Source organism: Homalodisca vitripennis, chromosome 6, assembly GCF_021130785.1.
Source record: "Homalodisca vitripennis isolate AUS2020 chromosome 6, UT_GWSS_2.1, whole genome shotgun sequence".
NCBI classification, from domain to species: Eukaryota; Metazoa; Arthropoda; class Insecta; order Hemiptera; family Cicadellidae; genus Homalodisca; species Homalodisca vitripennis.
Window position 1 is genome coordinate 120,423,806 of NC_060212.1, and position 22,872 is coordinate 120,446,677.

A 22,872-nucleotide genomic window follows, 5' to 3' on the forward strand; every position below is an offset into this window, starting at 1 on the left:
TTTAAATTCCCATCAATCCATGGACATGGGTTTCTCTTTGTATAAATACGCCGTTCTTGAATATATATATATATATATATATATATATATATATATATATATATATATATATATATATATATATATATATAATATAATGTTAACAAACTTTCACACAAAATATTAACTTTATCTTCAATTGAATCGTTATTATAAAGATCCTCCCATTTCAATGCTAAACATTCATCTTTGAGCGTATCCTTATCAATAGTCTTAAAAACTCTTAAGGTTAAACAGCTTTTTTCATTTCCTCACCTACATTTTTATTTAATTCCACAAGTGTGTGTGAGAGAGATTTCAAAGTTTTTCTTCTAAAAATGTGGTAGACCTATACACAACATGGTACAAGACCTACAAAAGTTCTTCACCGGATTAACTTTACTTTTCGTGTTTGCTTCACAAATGACTGTTATCGTTGAATATGTTATACTACTGCTATATCCGCAACGATGATACATCGTATTTTTTAATATTTGTTTAATCATATACTAAGAAGGGTCCAAGAAGGGATTTCATTAAGAGGGGAGGGAGGTTCCTTACGATGGGTTCCTTAATTTGTGCTTGATACAGTTAATAAAGCAACTATTGTGCACCTGATGGGACAATGAGAATACCTATGTATTTAGAATATACTATATATTACGATCTAGATGTCCCTGATGTCGCAAACGATGTAAAGAGTTCATGTAGAACTTCTTCGTCTCCGATTTTGTTTCTCTCTTAAGACGAACATGACTCTAGTCCAGGAGACAAATCTCACGTCAGATTCCAGACGCTACACTAAGAGAGAGGCAAGCTAAAACTAAACTCAACATACGAATCAAACCTTTCAACCATAGCAACGTTATGGGAAGGAAACTTTTGTAGAATTTAATCGTCTATTAAAAGTGTGAAGAAATAGAACTGCAAGAAATGCACCAAATAAATGAATGCTAAAAAAAATCACTCCCCCACCCACTCATTTGTCAAAAATCTCCTTTTTGAACAGAAAACGCTCCAGTGTTTGGTTGGAAAATATGTTTCAGAGTTTCTTAGAAGCCCAGAAAATAACAACCCAACACATCAAAGGAAATCTAAATTTAAATTACAAAAGTATGTGAAACTCGTTATATAAATTTTTTAAGAACATTGCATGAAGTAATTAATTTTACACCAGAAAGAAAAGTGGTTCTCAGAATGGCAGATATCATAGTTTTGCAGTCATTATTTCCTTTTCTAAACGAAAATAGAGTTTAAAAAAGTTAAAATAGTGTTGATAAGGGCCATACAAATATGAACCCTGTTTTCAAAGAAAATCTCAATGACAGGAGGCAACGAAAATCACGGTTTGTGCGTAGAACTTGATAATGATAACGAATAAGCAGTTATTTTTATTATTGTAATAAGAATTATATGTTTTGAGATAAAGTTGTTTAGCCTATGTTTGTAGTAAATTAATCTTAATCTACTTATTCAAACTTACTATATATCTTTTACCTATTTTTCTTTAATCATAAAGACTAATGAAGAATTTTGGCTTGGTAAACACGAAGGCCCTTTTTACTTAGGAATAATCAAAGCATAGAAAAATTACGTTTTCTATAAAAAGGGCCTTCAACATAAAGAAAATTTCTTGTAGTATATATTATTCTTTTTTAATTTAGTAAAAGCAGTACACAGTTTGCTAAAAGTTAGAATGCTAGTTCTTGTTTATTAACAAAGACCACAGAAATGATTATTATAAAATATTGGTTCTTGTGTTGACAAACTTAAATATCTGTGACTCAAAACATTGAATGAAAACGCTACCGCTTTAATTTCTAACCTAAAATTTTTTAATGTTTATATATAATTAGTTCTTTAGTATATATTGTATTATTTATGGTTGAATTAAGTTAACCTAACTGAAGTTGTCTGTTTATTTCATTTGAGATGCCTGAGTACACGAATAAATCAGTCGATCTTATATTTGTGAGTACACTGTTTCATATTTTAGGTTATGTTGCAATGTCGTATATTTTATAAATATACAATAGGTCTAGCCCTAATATTCCGATAGTGATTAATGTAAAATATTTAGGGCACAGATTCCTGAGTGCTTTCAAATTTTTGTATCGATATTGCTTTAAATAACCAAAGTTGCCATAAATTTTAAACAAGGCCTAGGCTAGTTGAGATGTTTGCAGGCTACTCTCAGTATGCTACAGTAATGCCTATCAAGTGTATTACAGCCTATTTCAGTACCATTTAGCGCAATCGAATTTATAATGACCAACATGATAGTCATGTGCCAGGTAGGGTACGATAAGCGGACCCGGTTTTTTTATATTGAAATTGGCAAACGATATTACTTAATACAACCATTGATATAATCAATCGATCCTGATTAATTATTTTGAACAATTAACTTAAAAAATCTATATCAGCAGCTGTAAACACTTTCAAATAATACACGTTCAGTAATTTCAATTTTACATAAGTAACATTTATTATTAAAAATGGCAGTCAATTTTAGAAAACTACACGACATTGCTTTGAAAGATGATAAGACATGTTTTTAGTGGCTTCAACATGTTGGACTCGTACCGAATAACCCATTAGGTATATGTGAAATTTTTGGGAAAGAAACAACTGTAACTGTGAGAGGAGCAAATATGGTTGTCTTCACTTTTCATAATTTTGATTATAATAATTTGTTTGATTACTTTACAGTAATATTAAATTCATATTTAAATTTAAAACTTATGATTGTTATTGAGGACTATAGATACTTTTATATAGATTGATAGTCTAGGATTTGAGATGCGAATATTAGGTATCGATGATTAAATTCTTCGATATAAAAAACCGGGTCCGCTTATCGTACCCTAGCCCATGTGCCTATTAAAAAAATACTACCAGTTATGTCAGGTAGACTTTAAAAGTGGCCTTCACTCGTTATCCGTTTTTTTTTTTTTTTTTTTTCCAATGGCTCGATGTTTTCATCTAAGAGAATAATTCAATATTACAATTTATTTATTTATTTTTTTGTCAACAAATTATGTATTAGGTTAGTTCTTTACCTGAAGAAGAGATCAGATTGCAGATCTCGAAACGTAGTGTTACTGATTTCTTGTTTCACTGAACGATGGCAAATGTCCGGAAAAAAACTATTTCCTTCACAATCCTTCCCGTCAAAAATAACCTTCAAACAAAGAATATTGTTATTGTCTTTGATATCTAATCTAGGTCATAGTTGGTTTTTGTAATGTTACTGTTAAATTGATGTGTTTAAAATTGTAATGTACAAGATACTTCTTGTCACCGTAATTTATTATAACTCATATTGTGTACAATTTTTACATATCGAAGTTGGATATATATATTAAATTGTTCACCGAACAACGAGTTTAGGCCACTTATTAAAGTCTTTCCACCATGTCTAAGGGCAGATGTCTGAATGGTTGCAGTATAATAAACAGCCACCATGTCAATTGAATCATCGATAATCATAAGTATCTAATCCTTGATATTTATGATTATTTAAAAATAGGCTACTAAAACCGGAATTCTGGACCAAATTATAGTATTTTTCAGCTATTTTTATGTATTAAACAGTAATAATTTAAAGATGAATAAAAACTATTTACAAAATCTAACAAAGAAAACAATGTCTTCTTTCTAACATTTAAGTTAGTTACTTTTTACTGTTTTTAAAGATAAACGATTCTGACATCTTAAGATCCAAATAACATATGTAAATCACCATTGTACTTAAGTGGCCATTACTCAAATACCATACTTTTGGATTTTACTTTGAATTAATTTGTAATAATGTCATACCCAATTATATTATAGAGTTTTAAGACTGTACTATAATAGTGCAGCTATATTTTTATTTATGAAAGAAATGTAGGTATTTAGCAAAACCAAGTTAGTATTATAAATAATAAGATTATATAGATTCAAATTATTTTTAAATTCCTAATTTGCATCTGATATCTGATTATTGAGTTCAGCTTTATCGTACTGGTAAGGTATGATGCACAGTATAATAGTTGGTTTGACAATACTAGATACAGCTCGACTCACTATAACTATAAATAACTAAGGTATAACTAATTGACAGACAAACCTTTTCAGTAAGACGTACAATTTTTAACAGTAATGCACGGTATAGTTCTGATTGATGATGATAGAGTATAGAGTAACATCAAAAACTGTGTAGAAATCAAAAAATTGAATATCTTGGTGGTAAAATCTTAAATATATTAACTTTTTTTATCCTGCAACATAAAATAGAGTAAAATAATCTAATAGGGTAATTCTGAATCAAATCAACACATGGTATAAACATTACCACCTCAGAGATTGATCTTCACACTTTTTTTATTTCTTTTTTCTTTTTTATGAACAGTAATTATGGTTATGTAATTGCATGTTCATACTACAAGTATTTTATACATCATCATATTTTCTTAGATGTCATCTTCTAAGCTCTTCCTTCATATGAAATATCTGTGGTTGGTTATGATTATGAGAGTGAACCGTATCACAAGTATAGTAAATCAATGCAAGATTCACCTTTATTGGCATTATAGGCATCAGATCTTAGCCAGGAGGGTTTCTTTAAACTTATTTTTAAAATTATATATAATGAATGTTAGCGAAAGTGGTGAATATATAGTAACGTATTCTACATGTGAAATAACATTATTTTTACCATCCTGCTTTACTTAGCCAATTATATCAGTCCTTTCAAACATCTCTTGCACTTTGAAATTCTGTAGATTAGATTGTATTATAATGTAAACCTATGGCTGAAAGTTAATTAAATACAAAATATCTTACACAGAGCGAAGAGGACCTGCCTTATGAGGAAGAAATTCTAAGAAATCCTTTTTCTGTAAAGCATTGGTTGAGATATATTGAACATAAGAAAGATGGAACAAAAAATGCTGTGAACATTATATACGAGAGGGCTCTTAAAGAGCTGCCTGGGAGGTAAGTCATATAGTTTCAGGTAAGCATTAGTTAAGATACATTGAACTTAATTAGAAGATGGGACGAAAATGGTGCAAGTATTTCATATATGTATATACATATGTGAGAAGGATCTTAACACGTTCATGACGTCAGTGTTTTTTCCTGAATTTTTTAATTGCTGTCGGATTTTTCAATAATAATTGAAAAAAACTGTAATCAGTACATTGATGGGGTACACATCGTCGTGAACATGTTAAAGAACTATTTTCTGAGACTTAAATCATACCTTTATAGTTAAACATTGTTTCAGATATATCAAACATAAAAAATGGAATGGCAATGCTTTGAGAATATTATTTGTGAAAAACTTAAATTATTTTCTGGGGTTAAATCATACTTTTGGCTCATGAACACGGATGAAAATCCTATCTAAAAAACTTTAATCACCAGCAAAGTATTTATTGCTTCTTTCTGTGATAAAATCATAAATATTTATTTTTATTTTTATTTTAATAATATATTTTATATACTAATTTGTTTTTCATTAAATTTAGGCTACTTAATTGTAATTGAACACTTATAATTTATTGATTTTAAATACTTTTTATAGTTTTCTTGAACAATATATATTTACTCATAAATCATAAAAAACTTTATGCAATTTTGTTGCCATTTAAGATAATATTATTTTTAGTTTGGATCGACCACTCATTTTTGACTAAAAGTTTGGCATTTGAACATTTCTTCAATCTAATATTGAGTTTCTAACTTTTCTGTTTTCCAGCTACAAGCTGTGGTACAATTATCTGAAGCTGAGAAGAAGACAGGTGAAAGGACGTTGCATAATTGATCCATCGTTTGAAGATGTAAACAATGCATTTGAAAGGTCTTTGGTGTTCATGCATAAGGTAATATAAATCACCACGTAAAAGCAAAGTCACACTGTTTTTAATACTTCTTGATTTAGATTAGAAATGTATTCATTGTTCTCTTACTTGTATCCCTACCAGATGAATAACTATATAATCTGAGAAGATTTTCTGGAAATTCTAAAGATAATTATTTTGCGTTTGTAACATTGGTACCACTGGTAATGTGTAGATGCCACGCATATGGTTGGACTACTGCCAGTTCTTAACGGATCAGTGTCGCATCACACGCACGCGGCAAGTGTTCGACCGCGCACTGAGAGCCCTGCCTATCACACAGCACCACCGTATCTGGCCGCTATATCTCTCTTTCCTCAAGAAACACGAGATCCACGAGACAGCAGTCCGGGTGTTCCGCCGATACCTCAAGGTCAGTTGGTTGAAATAAGAGGTATTATTACACAAGCATAACTTGTGAAAATCTTGGTTGAATAGTTTTAAAATTACTTGGTTTATTTTAATCCACTATTAATCTCTGCTTTTGGCTATCATTGATTGCATTTATTTGGAACAATTCATTTCTGTTTAACATATATATTTCCTATAGTTTTATTGTAATTGATTTACCACACAAAATTAATACAAGTAAAATATTGTTAAGATCACATTGAGTATTTGACTGTTAACAGGAGATTAGACTAGGCTGCTGTCAAGCTGACCTGTGATATTTAGACACAAATCAACTAGGAGGAAATTTTTTCTAAACATTGCAACTTTAATCATCTTTGATAGAATTAACTCATGGTGTGTTTGTAACATTTTCAGCTGTGCCCAGAAGATACAGAAGACTACATCGAGTATTTGACTGCTATCGGTAGACTGGACGAGGCTGCTGTGAAGCTGGCCCATATAGTCAACAAGGAGGACTTTGTGTCTAAACATGGGAAGTCGAACCATCAGTTGTGGAATGAACTCTGTGAACTCATATCAAAGAATCCTGATAAAGTGAGGTGAGAATCAAGCAAATATATTACCAGTTTACCATAAATGGATGTTTATACAGAGCTGAACTGTTGCTCATAGTTGGTATAAATTGTGTTTGGGTTTCAGATCCTTGAACGTAGATGCCATTATAAGAGGCGGCCTGAGAAGGTATACTGACCAGTTGGGGCATCTGTGGAATTCACTTGCCGATTACTATGTCCGAAGTGGCCTCTTTGAACGGGTAGGTAGAACTGAAAATACTAATTAATTACTAAGTAATGAAATTCACAAAGTTTGCTCATTCTTGAAGGCTTAAAGAGAAAAAATGAGATTTTGGAAATGTTTGCACGTCATGGGTGGCCAATGTTTTGTTTATTGAAAAATTGTGTAGCTTTGATTTTTTGTCCAAGTTTGCTTGTCCAAGGGGTTTAATTTATTGATTATGGTTATGGTGTGTTGGTTCAATGTTTGTGCTATTTCCTAGTAATTAAAATTTTAGTCTATTGTAGACACATCCAATATGTGTGTTGCTCATTAATTAACTCACCGTCCATTGCTTATATTCCTGTAATCATTGTTCTCAGACATTCCTACTATAATTAATTAGAATTAGATATGGCCAAGAGCAAACTGTTTTCTTGTTTATAAGAGACGATTGTAATGTTTAGGCGAGAGACATATATGAGGAGGCAATCCAAACCGTGACAACAGTGAGAGACTTCACACAGGTATTTGATGCATATGCGCAGTTTGAGGAGCTCAGTCTTGGAAAGGTGATGGAGGAAACTGCAAGCAAACTCAACCCCACAGAGGAAGGTAGGTCATAGAATTTGGGATATAGAGATTTTTGGTTATTACAGTTAAACAATAATAACGATCCCTTGATTGCTTTTTATTTATAATATTATTTTGAATATCAAATCTTTTACCTATTTTATTGACTTTAATTGTTAGGTCCTCATGTAGACATTCAGATTACACAGATGATTTTTTCAAACACAATCGTATTAAAAAGAATTCAGATTCAGCACGTTCAGATATCCCAGCGGCTCATCATGAATAGGACATATTGAACACCAAAAGGCATTTGAAAAGAGTTCAGTGAGCTTAGTGATTAGTCTTAGACCAACTTCCTGCCGTGAATCAAAGTACACCTAGATCTGACGCACAATATTTCCCCATGAATATATATCAATTAGGCTTCTAAAATGTTTCCTTGTAATTATCTTGGTGGTTTCAGTAAACGCTGGTTTGTCACACATGACTTCCTTCAGCCACTTTGTACTTTCATAATCTTCCATTAATCTGGAAGACCAATTTGGCTGTGACAGTTGAAGATTTATTTCACAGTGACCAACAGTAACAATAATTACTAAAGGAATGAATGAAAAGGATGGATGTTATTCTTTACAGATGACGTAGAGCTGGAGCTGCGGCTAGCAAGGTTTGAACATCTTATCGAACGCAGATTGCTGCTGCTCAACTCTGTGCTGCTGAGACAAAACCCTCACAATGTCCACGAATGGCTCAAGCGAGTCAAACTCTACGAGGGGAAACCGCATGATGTGAGTCCTGTTTTATTACATTATTAGTCAACTTTGCTTCTGAAATTTTAATTATCATTTTCTTTTTTAATAAAAGATCAAAGCCGTTTTATTTTAAATCTTTTTACATTATATAAAGTAAAAATAGCCAGGGGAAGCTTAACCCTAGAGGTGGCAATGTAAATTTTCTGTAGAGGCAGGGTGTTTTAGTCCAATTGTTCATGTATTTTTCTACAAAATATTAAAACCTCAACCAATACTCTAAATTTAACATATTGTATTCATAGAAGAACACAAACAGACTTTTATTCAGATAATTTTTTATCATAATTTTTATAATGCACGAAAAACAATAAAAAGAAATGTGAAATAAAATTTGACAAAAAAACTATGATATACATGTTGACATATAATGTATTCAAGGCCCTAAAACAATTTTATGAGTCATTTTGATTGTAAATCAACTAAAATATAAAAAGCACTGATACAACATATATTTACAATAGATACAACTTTAAATATATCCATGTTTCCTTATATCCATAGAACCTAAAAATAGTACAAAACCTATTAAAACATAGTATTAATGAGAAGTTTAATCTTCCTCTTTCCAAATTTATGAGGTTTATCACAGTCGGATAATATTTACTTCTTCAAAAATAATAAAACACGACTCAACGTAATCGGACCGAATATTCGGTGCTGTCACTTGAACAGTAGCCTACTGCACCTGCAATTTTGTGTGTGTATATATACACCTGCCACCTATATCATATAGCTCTGCTCAACAGAGTCGATGATGATCACTAGAGGGTCACCAAAGGATAACTGTCATTACAACTAAGAACGAGCATGATGCTGAGGGATGAGTAGCCGAGAGCTACACGCTTGTGTGACTGGTAAACCAGGATGCAGAGGGATTAAATTACCTCCACAATGTGGTGCAGAAGCTCATCATGCCACTGCAGCGAGTAAGGCAAGATGCGAGGGCTTAGTATGCAGAACGGTTGACTGAAGACTCAGCTTGTATGTCACAGTATCTATCGTTTATTTTTTAGATTTAAAGTCAATGAATCTGCTGATTTTGGGAAAGTCTACTAATTTTCATTTCTTCACTAAACTGTGATGTAGGCAAAATGTTATGTGGTGTCACCCGCAAACAAACAAGAAAGAATTTCCCTGGTGCATGACAATGCTTTTTTCTGTACCTCTTGTACTCTCTTAACAATTAAAATCTAGTTGTGCTTTCACACAGTCCTAAAAACTAGCAATCCCTAAAGTTATACAAAATAAGTATACACTTAAAGGGAACTATGTAAAATTTGGAACTCTATATTTTACCAAGCCTAGGATATTCACTTTCTAGACACATTTAATTTCCATAACTATTGTAATCTTGGGTGTTGCTTTAACCTGTCCAGATAATCAACACATACACAGAAGCGGTACAGACTGTGGAGCCTAAGCTGGCTGTTGGCAAGCCTCACACATTGTGGGTGTCGTTTGCCAAGTTCTATGAGGAAAACGGGCAGATAGAGGATGCTCGGGTGGTCATGGAGAAAGCCACTCTAGTTCCTTATGTCAAGGTAGATGACCTCGCCTCTGTTTGGTGTGAGTGGGGCGAGATGGAGATACGGCATGAGTAAGTTCCTATTTATCAGCTGGAAATTGATTTCCACATTACATACACTTATTTCATTCAAGAATGGATAGGACCCTCAATCGTTTTATTTAAACAATTTAAAACATTTTGAGTATAAATCCTGCTATTTTACAGAGCGCCGAAACTTCTGAAAAATGAGGATTAAGTAATTTTACAGAATTGATCTTTTTACTTTTAGCACATTATGTAATAACTAATTTTACAGGCTCCACTAAATCTGTGACATCTATTGTGTTGTTAGAACAATCCTCCACTGGAATATGAACATTGTATTAAATCAGCTTGTTTACAAAGCATCTTGTATCATTTGTTTATTTTCATCAGTCAAGACATGGCTAATGTCATGAATTTCAAAAAAAAATCCCAACTTCAACAAAGTTGTACTTATACCATTATACTGTTTTGTGTGAAAATAAAAATGAATAAAATATTGTAAAAGACATGTTTCTTCTTTAGTATAAAAAAACTTTGTTATGGAATTTTATTTACCTTTTTTTTTCAAATAATAGTATCAAATTATTTTGTATACTTTATGAATTAAAAATAGAAATATTAATTTCTATGTCACAATAAAGAAGATGACACAGGGAATTTAGCTATATATCTTTTTTATAATGCAACTAGTTTTTTTATTTATGATTTTTCACTCAAAATGGCTCGTAGTCCTTGGTTGACCACATATTTCATGGTCTCAAAGTGATAACAATTCTTTTTTTTATAAAAAAGAACCAATTAATATATTTTAATAACCTTTGTATTTTTTTAAACTTATTTAATAGATTTTTATTTTTTTGTTATTACAAAAGGCAAGTAATTTAATTTCCCTACACCCTACAATAAGCCATAAATTTTGTTTCACTCGATATAACATGCAACTTTTTGTGTACAGTCCTCTCAATAAAGCTTTTTGACAACCACAAGCAGGTCTTTTACAGAACATAATATACAAAGGAGGCACTGTAAAACTATAGTATGTCACTGTGATTGCCTTCAACTTATGACAAAAAAGACTATTGAATATTAACAAAAAGTGTTTTAACATTTGATTAGTTTGGGATGAAGGTGTCTGTAATTTCCTTCATCTCCTTATTCCACCTGATCTTGCTCCATGCATTGTCCCTTTGTTTCTGCAAGTGAAGAAGGATACAAGAGAGGTTCTCTATCTTTATCATGTATTTTTATTACAAGTCTACGGCAAGTATTAGCTGTATGGCATAATAATGATGGGAAAAAGTTAAATAGCCTTTTAAATCCACTATAAATAAATAGAAATGAGTTTCTAATATCAAATAAAACGTTTCCAGATGATTGCACTAGGCTCCTAAAAGTTGTATAGTGTTCACTTACTGGAAAAATTACAAATTAAACATGTTTTGAATATTTGGTTACTTTCTTGTACAGAAATCTGTAGTGCAAGTATAAGACAATCTGAATTGTATGAATTACTGTAGAAACATTATACATTTTTACATTCAGTAAATTTTTATAGTTTCTATATAGTTACCCTCAAACACCCCACACTGTTATAGTTAGTGTGTGTTAGTTATAGTTAATCTCAAAACACTTCATTAAAAATATTTATATTATTTTTTAATTTTTGTGTTGGCTTCATTTCTACATAAAATGATCTATCCTGCAGGAACTATGATGGTGCTCTGAAACTGCTACAGAGGGCTACCGTAATGCCGGCACGTAAAGTGGCCTATCATGATGAGACAGAGACTGTACAGATGAGGGTTTACAAGTCACTTAAGCTCTGGTCCATGTACGCTGACTTAGAGGAGAGTTTTGGCACATTCAAGGTATCATCACTCAAGAATTGTTTTATAGAATGTTACTTTTTAAATTATAGTCCTTTGCCATTTAAAACCTGAGAATTTTAATTATTCTTAACAGTAATAAAACAGTATTATTTTCTTGAAATCAAGAACTTTAAGAATATCCTTGCAATATATTTGCAAAAAATAAACACTGAGACAATTCCGTCTTTAAGTTCATTTTTATGTTTTGATGAATTGAAATCAGGGAAACTCATTAGATAGAGAAGAAATTATAAAAAGACAATGTTCCAAATTTTTTGATCAACTTTTCATATTTCTGATGGTGGTTTTCCGATGACGATAAAAAAACCAGTACAGTGTTAGTCATCATTCTGTATTCTTTTCTATTGACTACACAATTTTCCCATCAATTCAATTTTAAAATGGTCATTCATTTTGTGTTTACAGTACAATGAATTGTGTTACATATCAGTAGACTGTAGACTTTTCTAGTAGACTTAATACATATTATTGCGAGTAAATGATAGAAAGTAATGCTAAGTATGATAAATTTATATAAAAATAAAGCTAAACTAATATTGAACAGGTATTTATTAAATACCTTGGCAAACTGCATTTCTCAGAAAGTGAGACCTACAACATGACAAACATTGTAATCAAAACTGTCCAAAACAATCAAATTTCACTCCAATAAATCGTGCGCAACGAACTGAAGTAATGATGGCTGAGTGCACTTCATTAGTGATTTCTTGTTCGTCCATTGTCAGCGCACTAGACTTTGATAATCATTGAAAATTATGTACAATCTACTTTTAAACAGTATGTTCATTTTATTAAGCCTGCCAGCTATGAAGCCATCTCTTCATGGAAGTAAAAATGTATGTTGTATAGTCTATAATTTTTTAGAGTATTTTAGTTATAATACTAATGGTTTTCTGTATATGCATTGTTAAATAATTTGTATTCATTGATCTTTGTTTTCCAGTCTTGTAAGTCTGTGTACGACAGAATCATTGACCTGAAAATTGCTACTCCCCAGATCATCATCAACTATGGACTGTTCCTGGAGGAACATAATTACTTTGAAGAAGCATTCAGGGTAAGGTCAATAAATTGTAAATTTATTCCAAACTAACTAGAATGAAAGTTTAATGAATATTGCCAGTCAATAATAGAGTATTAATTGTGGACATTAGTGTAGCACCTGTCTGTAGATACTTGAGTGTGTGACTTGTGTATGTGTAAAGGGAAAGGAAGGAAGGGTGTTGATTAGTAAACAAAGTATTGAGAGGTATAAGATTAGAGAAGCATATTATTCTCAATGGATCTCCAGCACTTCTCCACTTGTGATATTGCACTTAAGTGAAATGGATCTGTATTGGATCAGTTAAATTTGACTGACTTAGTTTAAATCACTTCCATGTAAGTAACACATTATATCGATCTTTCAGGCATATGAAAAAGGGATTGCTCTCTTCAAATGGCCGAACGTATATGACATATGGAACACCTATCTTACCAAGTTCCTGAATCGCTACGGTGGCACCAAACTGGAAAGGGCGAGAGATTTATTCGAACAGTGTGTAGAAAACTGCCCTCCGAAGTTTGCTAAAGGTAACACGTCCTTTTTAACTTAGTCATCCTAATGTTTTATATATATATATATATATATATATATCAAAAAGTCCAAAAAAGTTATTAATAGGTCTGGTGAAATATTGTATATCAATATCTCAATCCGTTTGGAATATATCCAGGCACATCAACACTTATTTACACACTATGATATATATATATATAATATATATATATATATATATATATATATATATATATATATCATAGTGTGTAAATATGTATATGTGTAAATAAAATAAGCTGGGCACCTCAAAGCCTAAAAAATATCATGCATGCATTGTGTTCATATGCACAAGACATTGGCATTGTCCCTATAGATTATTATTTTTGTGCGTTATTTGCCCATAGCTTTTGCTAGAAACAGCGTAGAGGTGTTTTCTTAGTGATGTTGTGTTTCTATTGAATAGTCCTTTAAAATGACATATCACAAGATAGTAGTTGCGAATTGACAATTTAAAGTTACCCCCCCCCCTTCTATCCCCCTTTTTCAAAATGGAAAAAAAATTATTTCACCTCCAAAAAATGAAAAATAATAATTTAATAAGTATGGTAAAAGTTGTACATTGATATCTGAATCAGTTTGAAATATATCCGGGCATATCAGGATTTAATTTATACCCATAGATGTGAGTGGTTGTTTGCTCATATCTTTTGCTAGCATCATCGTATAGATTTTTTGTTCCTGCTACTGTATTTCTTTTGAGTTTATCTTTCAAATGACATGTCACAAGATAGGGGTTGCAATTTGAAAATTTAAAGTGACCCACCTCTACCCCTCTTTTTCAAAAAATGGGAAAATATTGTTACCCCTAAAAAGTATTTTAATAGGTATGGTGAAGATTGTACAATGATATCTTAATCCGTTTGGAATATATCCAGACGAATCAGGACTTAAATTACATCCTGTATAAATGTACATTGTGTACAAATAATTGTTATAACTTTACAGCACATTCTTGCTAATTGGAATAGATTGAATCAATTCTGGGCCCACTCAAACAACATCATGGTCTGCCGTCCTTACGGAATGTCTGAATTAAGGAGAATTTGTGAAGGTGAGACTGATCTGAAAGGGGAAATGGAATGAGAAAAGCAATTGGCTAGAGAAGGTCCTGATGTTATAGTTGTTAAGTTATAACGGGTTTCTTGTGTCTCACAGCAATAACATTAAGTTTTCATCTTAAGCTTGTAAACTGGTGTAACCTGCTTACATCAAATTGATGTAGGGGGTACAATCACCCAGGCCTTATCTTTATTTTATTCTCTGATACATTGGCATTGATGGAATGGGAAAGGATAGGCAGTGAAGCGTGTTAGCATCGGCTCTTCTTTATTCATAAGATTTGTGATAACGATGCTCGGCTTTTATCAGTGATATACAGTATATATCACGGGTAAAAGTAAGTGATCTTTATCTGATCAATTACCCTAATTTGATGACAGCTGATACTGTATCTTGAATCCCACTTCCTATACCCTTGAAACCAAGGCAACAAGCAGCTAAAAAGAAGATTTGCCATCACAGAGAAGAGATGGTGAGGCTCAGGAAGATGATGAGGAGAATAGTGAGTTGTCGCAAGAACAGATGTGATGTGGAGCAGTACAAGAGTCAGAACAACATCCTTGTTTATGGCCAGAAACATACAGGAAAAGCATCACTGTTCTCTGTATCACCAGAAACTTGTATAGGATTTGTCTGTAAAATGATGAGATTGGATCTGATAAAAAAAATACTGTATTAACTGAATTAGAATGGACTAAACCCTACTGTAATTTGCAAAGTGCTATTTGTTTATAACACCATATATGTTTTTTACTGTATTTCAGCTCTCTACCTGCTGTATGCAAAATTGGAGGAAGATCATGGTCTAGCCAGACATGCCATGGCAGTTTATGAACGAGCAACTGCAGCTGTTCTACCAGAAGAAATGTTTGAGGTAATTTTAATGAACTTAGGACTACAACTTCTTTTAGTTTTCATTTTATAATTTGTAAATAAAATAACCTTTTATATATTTCGGTCAGCTGAAACCATTGATGCTATAAACATCAAGGATGTGTTTCAATTCAACCTATTGATAGCAATCTTTCATGGATTTTAACCTTTGAACTCATTGAAATGTGTGTATTTAACATACTGAACCCATTTGCACCACATCTTTCCATGGAATTTTCCCCCCTTAACCCTTCATTATCATTATTTTCCTTGAAGTTTGGAAGTTAATTTGTCAAAGAGAAAATAAATCTTAATGTTATTCTATTTTTATTCTAGAGTTTATATTCTACATATATTGTGTGTTTAATTCAGAGAAGTGTTTATAGAGTCCTCAGTTTTGGGCATAGGTTTTCTTTATTTTGTAATTAGTGATTTACAGACCTTAACAATCTGTTTTACTTTTGATTACTCATCACAAAAGTGGTTTTATGTTGCTCTAAGGGCGGCTACTTCTCTAGTTCTTTATCTGTCCTTCCATTTTGTGATATGGAACTTGTTAAGACACCCAGCACTAACATACTTTGAATTAAAGTTAGTTACTATTTAAGTCAGTTAGTTTGGTTTTCTTTAACAAATTGAAATATTTATCCACTCCCTCTCCCTCGTACAACGAACAATTGTTAGACAGTAAAGCTTTTGCCAGTACACCATAAAAAGATAAATATCTTTAGTCTTTGCTTTTTTTCAACAAGTGACTATCAGAAATATTAATTCTCATCATTTTGTTGTATTAGCTGTTCAATATATACATAAAGAAAGCAGCAGAGATCTACGGGGTGCCACAGACTCGGCAGATTTACGAGAAGGCAATAGATGTGCTGCAAGAGGACAACTGCAGAGAGATGTGTCTACGCTTTGCTGAAATGGAAACGAAACTGGGTGAAATCGACCGAGCGAGAGCGATATATGCACACTGCAGTCAGATCTGTGATCCAAGGGTATGTAGATAATACAGTGTGTTTATAAACCCAGGATAAAATGTTAGTAATAAAAGTGAATAAATAATGAAATCGAGTAAACGTTTTTGAAATTAAAATTGGAATTAAACTCTAATCGATTTATCTTGATTTATTATTATAAGAAAATAGTAGACTACAAGAACAAGGTTTGCTTGCGTCAATATTTTGATAATAAAAAAGTAGAATAGAAATCTTATTATTTACTAGTAGTGAAGCAAACTTTACCATATCAAATACACTTTATAATAATATTAAATTATGAGTTATTCCAAAAACCTGTATTAAGAGCTTTTATAGAAACTGTTGACAGTAGATCTATTCACCTAACTATAATTACAGTTTTAGAAGGTACACTACCTCTACTGTAAACTCTGGTAGTGAATGTGTAATAAATTTCATGCCAATTTCGGTTCAGGAGTACAGTTAAGCCAATATAAATATTATATGAAAATTCTTTTCACTTCTTACTTATCGGGCACCCAGCATTCTGTTCTGTTGTGTATGATGCAGTCAAGCATGTTACAATGTTATATGTGTTTCTAGGTTACTGCAGAGTTCTGGCAGACTTGGAAAGAGTTCGAGGTCCGCCATGGAAACGAGGACACGATGAGAGAAATGTTGAGGATAAAAACGTAGTGTGCAAGCGACGTACAACACACAGGTACTTAGGAGTATTAATATCAAACCCCTAAAAGTGGTATAACTCTAATGTGCAACTCATACAGGATTTTAAAACCTAATCAATGTGGCATAATTTGTAACAAGTGTTGACATTCCTGCAGTGACACCCATCAGTATTGATACATAAGTTGACAATGGCATCTTCAGTCATTTAATTATTTTGCCACTAGATCATGGGCAATGAGTTTTTGCATTTTTGAATTTGTAAACAACTCTTTGATGATTTTTTTTAATGTTTCGTGTTATCCTTGGTCTTTTCTCCTTCTCTATATATTCCTCCATACAGCATGGTCAAAGCTGAAAAAAATGTTACTTTTTATCATATACAATAGCTCTACATAATAGCTTTATATTTTTATTCAATGATATAATTTGCTGTATACATTTGTTATTGCCATCTAAGTAGAAATAAAGCATACTAGTGGGCTTGTAAAACATTAATAAAAATGTTTTTAGGATTATTTATTATGTTTGTAATATTGAAATATACAATATTACTTAGCGTGCAAAGTGATATGCAGTGTACAATAATATTGATGTGTACCTTACATAGGTGAACATGATGTCGGCCCAGATGTTGTCTGCTGCTAGTAACGTGTCAGGCACTGTAGCGGACCTGGCTCCAGGAGCCAAGGATGGCATGCGGATGCTTGAGGCCAAGGCGGCGGAAAATGGCATTTGAAGAAAGATCAGGTAAGAACAAAATTTTTGTTTCTTCGTTTCATGTTTTCTGGTGTTCTATTGTTTTTCTTACTCGCCCAACCTAGTGTTGGAGAAAGTAATAAGATGGTCTAAAAAAAAATCAAATTTGGTATTTCAGTGAATTATTTCTTTTGAGAAACCTGAATAAAAAGTGGGTGTCACAAAAAGTTTTGTCCATAAAAAGTATATTATTTTCCTATATAGGTGTGCAAGGCTGTGGTAATAACTAACATTGAAGTTTTCTGTTCCACACTGCATCAAAACATTTCTTATACAATTAAATTCTTTAAATGTTTTCGCCTAACTACAGAGTTCCATTGTTCGTCAACAGATGTTAGACCTGTCTAGTATAAACTTAATTTTAAATGTTTCAGTTCAAAATTTATTGACTGAAGATGGCTTTTCACAATGAGGCAAAAAAATATTTCAATAATGTAATTGTGTAAGCAATTTTTCAACACGGTCAGAACCCGAAAACTTAGATGTTAGTTAAAGTGTACTATGTATGTGTAAAAGTGGCCTTGGTGAAAAGTTTAGTAATTAAGTGGCACTGTATAAGTAGTGAGAATAAAAACCACCAATAAATAAACTAATAGCTAACAAGCGCAACAAATCTTCTAATATCAAACAAACAATATAAATACAAAATTAAAAGTATCTAAATCAGGATAATAATTAGCACGCAGGATGTTCTCAATATGAATAATAACAAGAAATCAACACTAAAATTAAAAACAACTTTTATAAAAACAATAAATACCTTTACTACTTCTATTTTTTTACTGAATAACGTTGAAGAGTTCCTAGAATAACATCTGTATACTCAATTCAAAAATATTTATCTGTTCTCTACTAAAATACAATACAGTCACTAATCAGTGCTTACACAACAATGAGACTTTGAGTATCAGAACCGGGTATAAGTATCTGAAGAACCAGAGTCAACACCGATTGATTCTGTTTAATATACTGTATGAACATATAAAATAGTTTATTTGATTGAACTCGTACTGATTGTAACCAATGATGGTTTGTTGCAGTGCCGCAGGTGAAAGGAGGAAACATCCTGTTTGTCCGAGGGGAGACCCAGGGACAGGAGAGAGACGGCACAGACACCACTAGAGTCGTTAACCCTGATGAGATCAATATTGACGAGGATGATGAAGATGTCAATGACTCATCTGAAGATGAAGATGGTAATGTCAATTTCTATTATGCACATGCTATTTCTTCATCATTTTCACTTTAACATTTGCTTTAATTTTGATTTATTAGTAATTTTATAATCATCATGTTTTGGTTGGATTAATATTGGCTGATGAACAAAGCTGGAGTAAGATGTTTGATTTTCCTGGTTTGCGGGGTGGATCGATGCTTCTATGTGTCAAACGAGGCAACTCAAATAGGGATTCCCTCCCCTTAATAAGGGGGTTCTTTGATAAGGTTCAAGTAATTAATATGTCTGATTGACTTGGCAGTAGTAATTGGTTTGCACTCAGCAGAGAAAGTTGGTTTACTAGTGGCCCTTTTGTGTTTTAATCCTATGAGAAAAATCTGATTAGTACTAAATTGCCTTAGTTATCAAATAGAAAAATTACCTTAACATTGGGATTTTAAAATTTAAATTTGCAAATCAATTACAAAAATATGCATACTTTAGTTTGATAAATAAATAAATGAAAAGTTTGTCAAATTCACTCTCTGGACTGAACAGTTTAAGTTTTGTTTCTCATCCTTAGATGTTACTTTCTTTACTACTTACAACTCTTGCTTTAAATGCAGACAAAGTGAAATTTAAAGAGAGCTTTCAAAATGAATTTTAGAGTTTCTAAAAAAAGGAGCAAATAGCATTTCATTTACTGTGTTTTAACTGAAAACTCTGTGTAAAATTAAAACTATTCTTTTGATTTTCAGACATTTATACAATTGTTTGGTATTCAAGCCATCCTTTATAAAAAAGTTGTTATTTCATATGAATATTTGTGCACAAACTAATGTGTTACATTATTTAATGCATATTTAAAAGGTCCCTAGTAATGACAGGTGTATCTTTTTACAGAAGAAATGCCGGTCCAGAAACAAATCATTCCATCTGAAGTATTTGGTGGCTTGAAAAAGGACGATGAAGATGAATCACCCTAAATAAGAAGTTTTTATAACTTTATAAATAAATATGTATATAGCCTAGTATTTATTTCAACGTTTTGATTTCTTTTGTTTCCTTTCTGATATCTCTGAAGTCAGTTTAGATGTTAGAACATGCATGGTCACAACTTTGCCACTGGGAACAAATGTATCTTTTAATTTTTTATTTTATTTAAACCTCAGCCTTGCTTTGCTCTGTGGTCAGTGTTAATGTTTCTGTAACAAGCCAATACAATTCTAGAACCATTACATTATATGACCTTAACCTGTTGAAAGGAGAACAGAATTTCTGGAAACGAGTTACCAATATTTAAACCACGATTCAATAAATGGTATATGTCCTCTTCTTCAGGTATAAAATACCTAAAAATATCATGATTAAGCATGCACAACAAATTAATAAATCAAAAAAATTAGGGGATCAAATGCCGAAGGTTTTCTCAACAACGGAAAAGTTGTACATAAAAAAATCATCAAACCCATCTGATAATTAGCACCAAAGACAAGAGTAGCAACAAACAAAACCACAATAGACATAGAGCATAGACATCATTATAATATAAGTGTAGCAGCATCTTGACAAATAAAAGAAATAGGATAGCAAGGGTTGAGAAAGCTCATTGGTTTTTATTTTCAATAATATTGTTTCTATTTACAAATTTTATTGAGATTTCTTTGATTTTTATATCTTAGTTAATATATAAACATATTAATATGTTATAGCCAAAGTGTTTGTAGTTTAATATCAACAGAAGGTTGGCTTAGCAGTTGGTGTGCTATTTTTATGTACTTCCAATAGGTTTTGTTTCAAAAAATTCTTACCAAATGTATTATATCAGCTTTATCCCATCTCATGTGATAATTTTCATTGTTGAGCAACTTTAAACAATGTAGTCTCCACTTACCTGCTGTGGTGGGTGTATCGTGTTGCCAAGTGATTTTACTCACTACTTTCCTCCTCCCCTCACCTCTAAATGGTGCGTGTTATTGAATAAGTGAAAAAGATTTATTTCAACCACATTGATACAATAGTCCTAACAGAAAATAACAAAAACATTTGTGTTGTGCTTTTTAAAATAGCAATTGCTTTAGAGACACTGGAACAATGAGCTTCCGTCCAATTGTGGCACTGGAGGCTCCTGGATCTATGTCTGAACAAGAGGTGAGGAGACCAATTACTTTAAGGGGGCTGGCCCAGTATCGCAATCACTTTTGCATGGTTTTGGAAAACAATTTTGTACTCAGTCAAATATTGCCCAATTTGTTTGAAACTATCAGGTTAAGTCAAAATAGACTTTTTATACACACTTAAGAAAAAACAAAGTTGTAAATATAAAAATTTATTATTTTTTTTAATTTTTTTTTTTGCAAAAAAATCTTTAATCTAATGGTTTTAACATGATAAATAATCTACCTTATGAGATAATATCACAAAATAAAATGTATCTTGTTCCTAGGCAATAGTTTCTTGGCCTGAACTAAAAATATATCAAAAAATGTACAAATAAAACAAATTACTGAATTTTAAAGTAGTTTTACCAAAAAAAATTGAGTTTTTTAGAAGGTAATAGGCTTGGAATATAAGAAATACTTTACTCACCATTTTAATTTTAGTTCAAGCCATTTACACAGCTAAAATGAAGATCTGGTGAAAATTTGGTGAAGATTGCTCTAATACTTTTGGAGTTATGATGTAAATAATAGGAAAAAACAATGTTTCGGGAAATCACAAACAAACATATTTTATTGATAAATTTACTAAAAATGGTACTCTAAAATTCTCCAGCAGCATAAGAAAACACCTTCCTTTTCCTTGTCTTGACTTTCCTTTTCTATTCTAAGCCTTCTCCTTGCTCTCCTTTCTTCCAGACTTGCCAATATAGTTCTTTTATTTCCGTCGCGCACTCGTCGAACGTCCAAAAGTCTTCATGCAGCTGTTGAAGTGTTTTCCCGGGTTTGATTTTCAAGCGGTCTAGCACTTTTGGACTTTGCATTATTCCCTTCATTAAATATCAGGGAAGCTTCATGAGCAACTATTTCCACAATATCCCTTCCTGCAAATCCTTTTTTAGGACACAGTGACCACAAAATACTGTTGAAACTTTCGTTGGAGTTCTGTGTTTTTTTCCCATAAGACAACCTAGGAGGAGGTTTGGCATTGTTAGGTCTACAAATATTGGTTTTATCTCCAGCATGATGGCTTTGGGGATAGTGTTTTTATGTTTAAAAGTCCCAAGACTGTTTGAAGCAACTGCTTGTTGGTATGAATGACTGGAAAATAGAATCAAAACAAAGTCTTGTCTGACGTACGATTACACTTTTACCTGTAACTCAGCAAAAAAAAATCGTATGCCCATGATATTTACATCAACCCCCCCCCACCCCCCCCCCCCCCCACCCCCCCCCCCCCCCACCCCCCCCCCCCCCCACCCCCCCCCCCCCCCACCCCCCCCCCCCCCCACCCCCCCCCCATATCTCCTTATATCAACTTTATAAACAAATATAGGGGTAGTACAGACTTTTTATTCGCCCATTGTATTTCATATTATTACACCCCCGATTCAACCTTAAGACATCTAAATAATAGTTATATCATCGTTAGACCAATAAGAGGCTAAAAGTTATCATTTCGGTGACATATCCAGTCTTTGCATCGTTGAGATGCTCTGCTTAAGTTTTATTTACATGTCTAAACAGTTCGCTTTATGGGTATTAAGTTAAAAAAATATGACTTGTACATACTGTTTGACATTTCATCTCTTTTTAGCTTCACATTTTGCACTAAACCAAACACGGTTTATAATTGATGGAAATTCCTACATCGATATCAAAAAAACTAAACTATATACTTAAGGAATGCAAAAGGGTTCTCGGCTCCTGGGTCATTAATGCTTCTTCCAAAATCAGATACGACAAGAGAAAGGGGG

At 32.3% G+C, this 22,872-nt stretch overlaps 2 protein-coding genes across 3 annotated transcripts in view; both read left to right on the plus strand.

The window, feature by feature from the left end:
• Positions 1 to 22,872, plus strand: part of LOC124364840 (zinc finger protein ush) — a 394,052-nt gene that overhangs the window by 330,983 nt on the left and 40,197 nt on the right. The window lies entirely within an intron of this gene.
• On the plus strand, positions 1,849 to 19,965 carry LOC124364845 (pre-mRNA-splicing factor syf1 homolog). The gene is given in 19 exon segments (XM_046820625.1): positions 1,849 to 1,989; positions 4,853 to 5,001; positions 5,768 to 5,891; positions 6,085 to 6,282; positions 6,678 to 6,862; positions 6,963 to 7,077; positions 7,505 to 7,652; positions 8,250 to 8,401; positions 9,802 to 10,022; positions 11,683 to 11,845; positions 12,810 to 12,923; positions 13,276 to 13,438; positions 15,290 to 15,399; positions 16,193 to 16,396; positions 16,961 to 17,044; positions 17,046 to 17,078; positions 17,652 to 17,772; positions 18,841 to 18,996; positions 19,860 to 19,965. Coding segments are annotated over 19 exon segments (2,562 nt in total). The 5' UTR covers positions 1,849 to 1,950; the 3' UTR covers positions 19,943 to 19,965.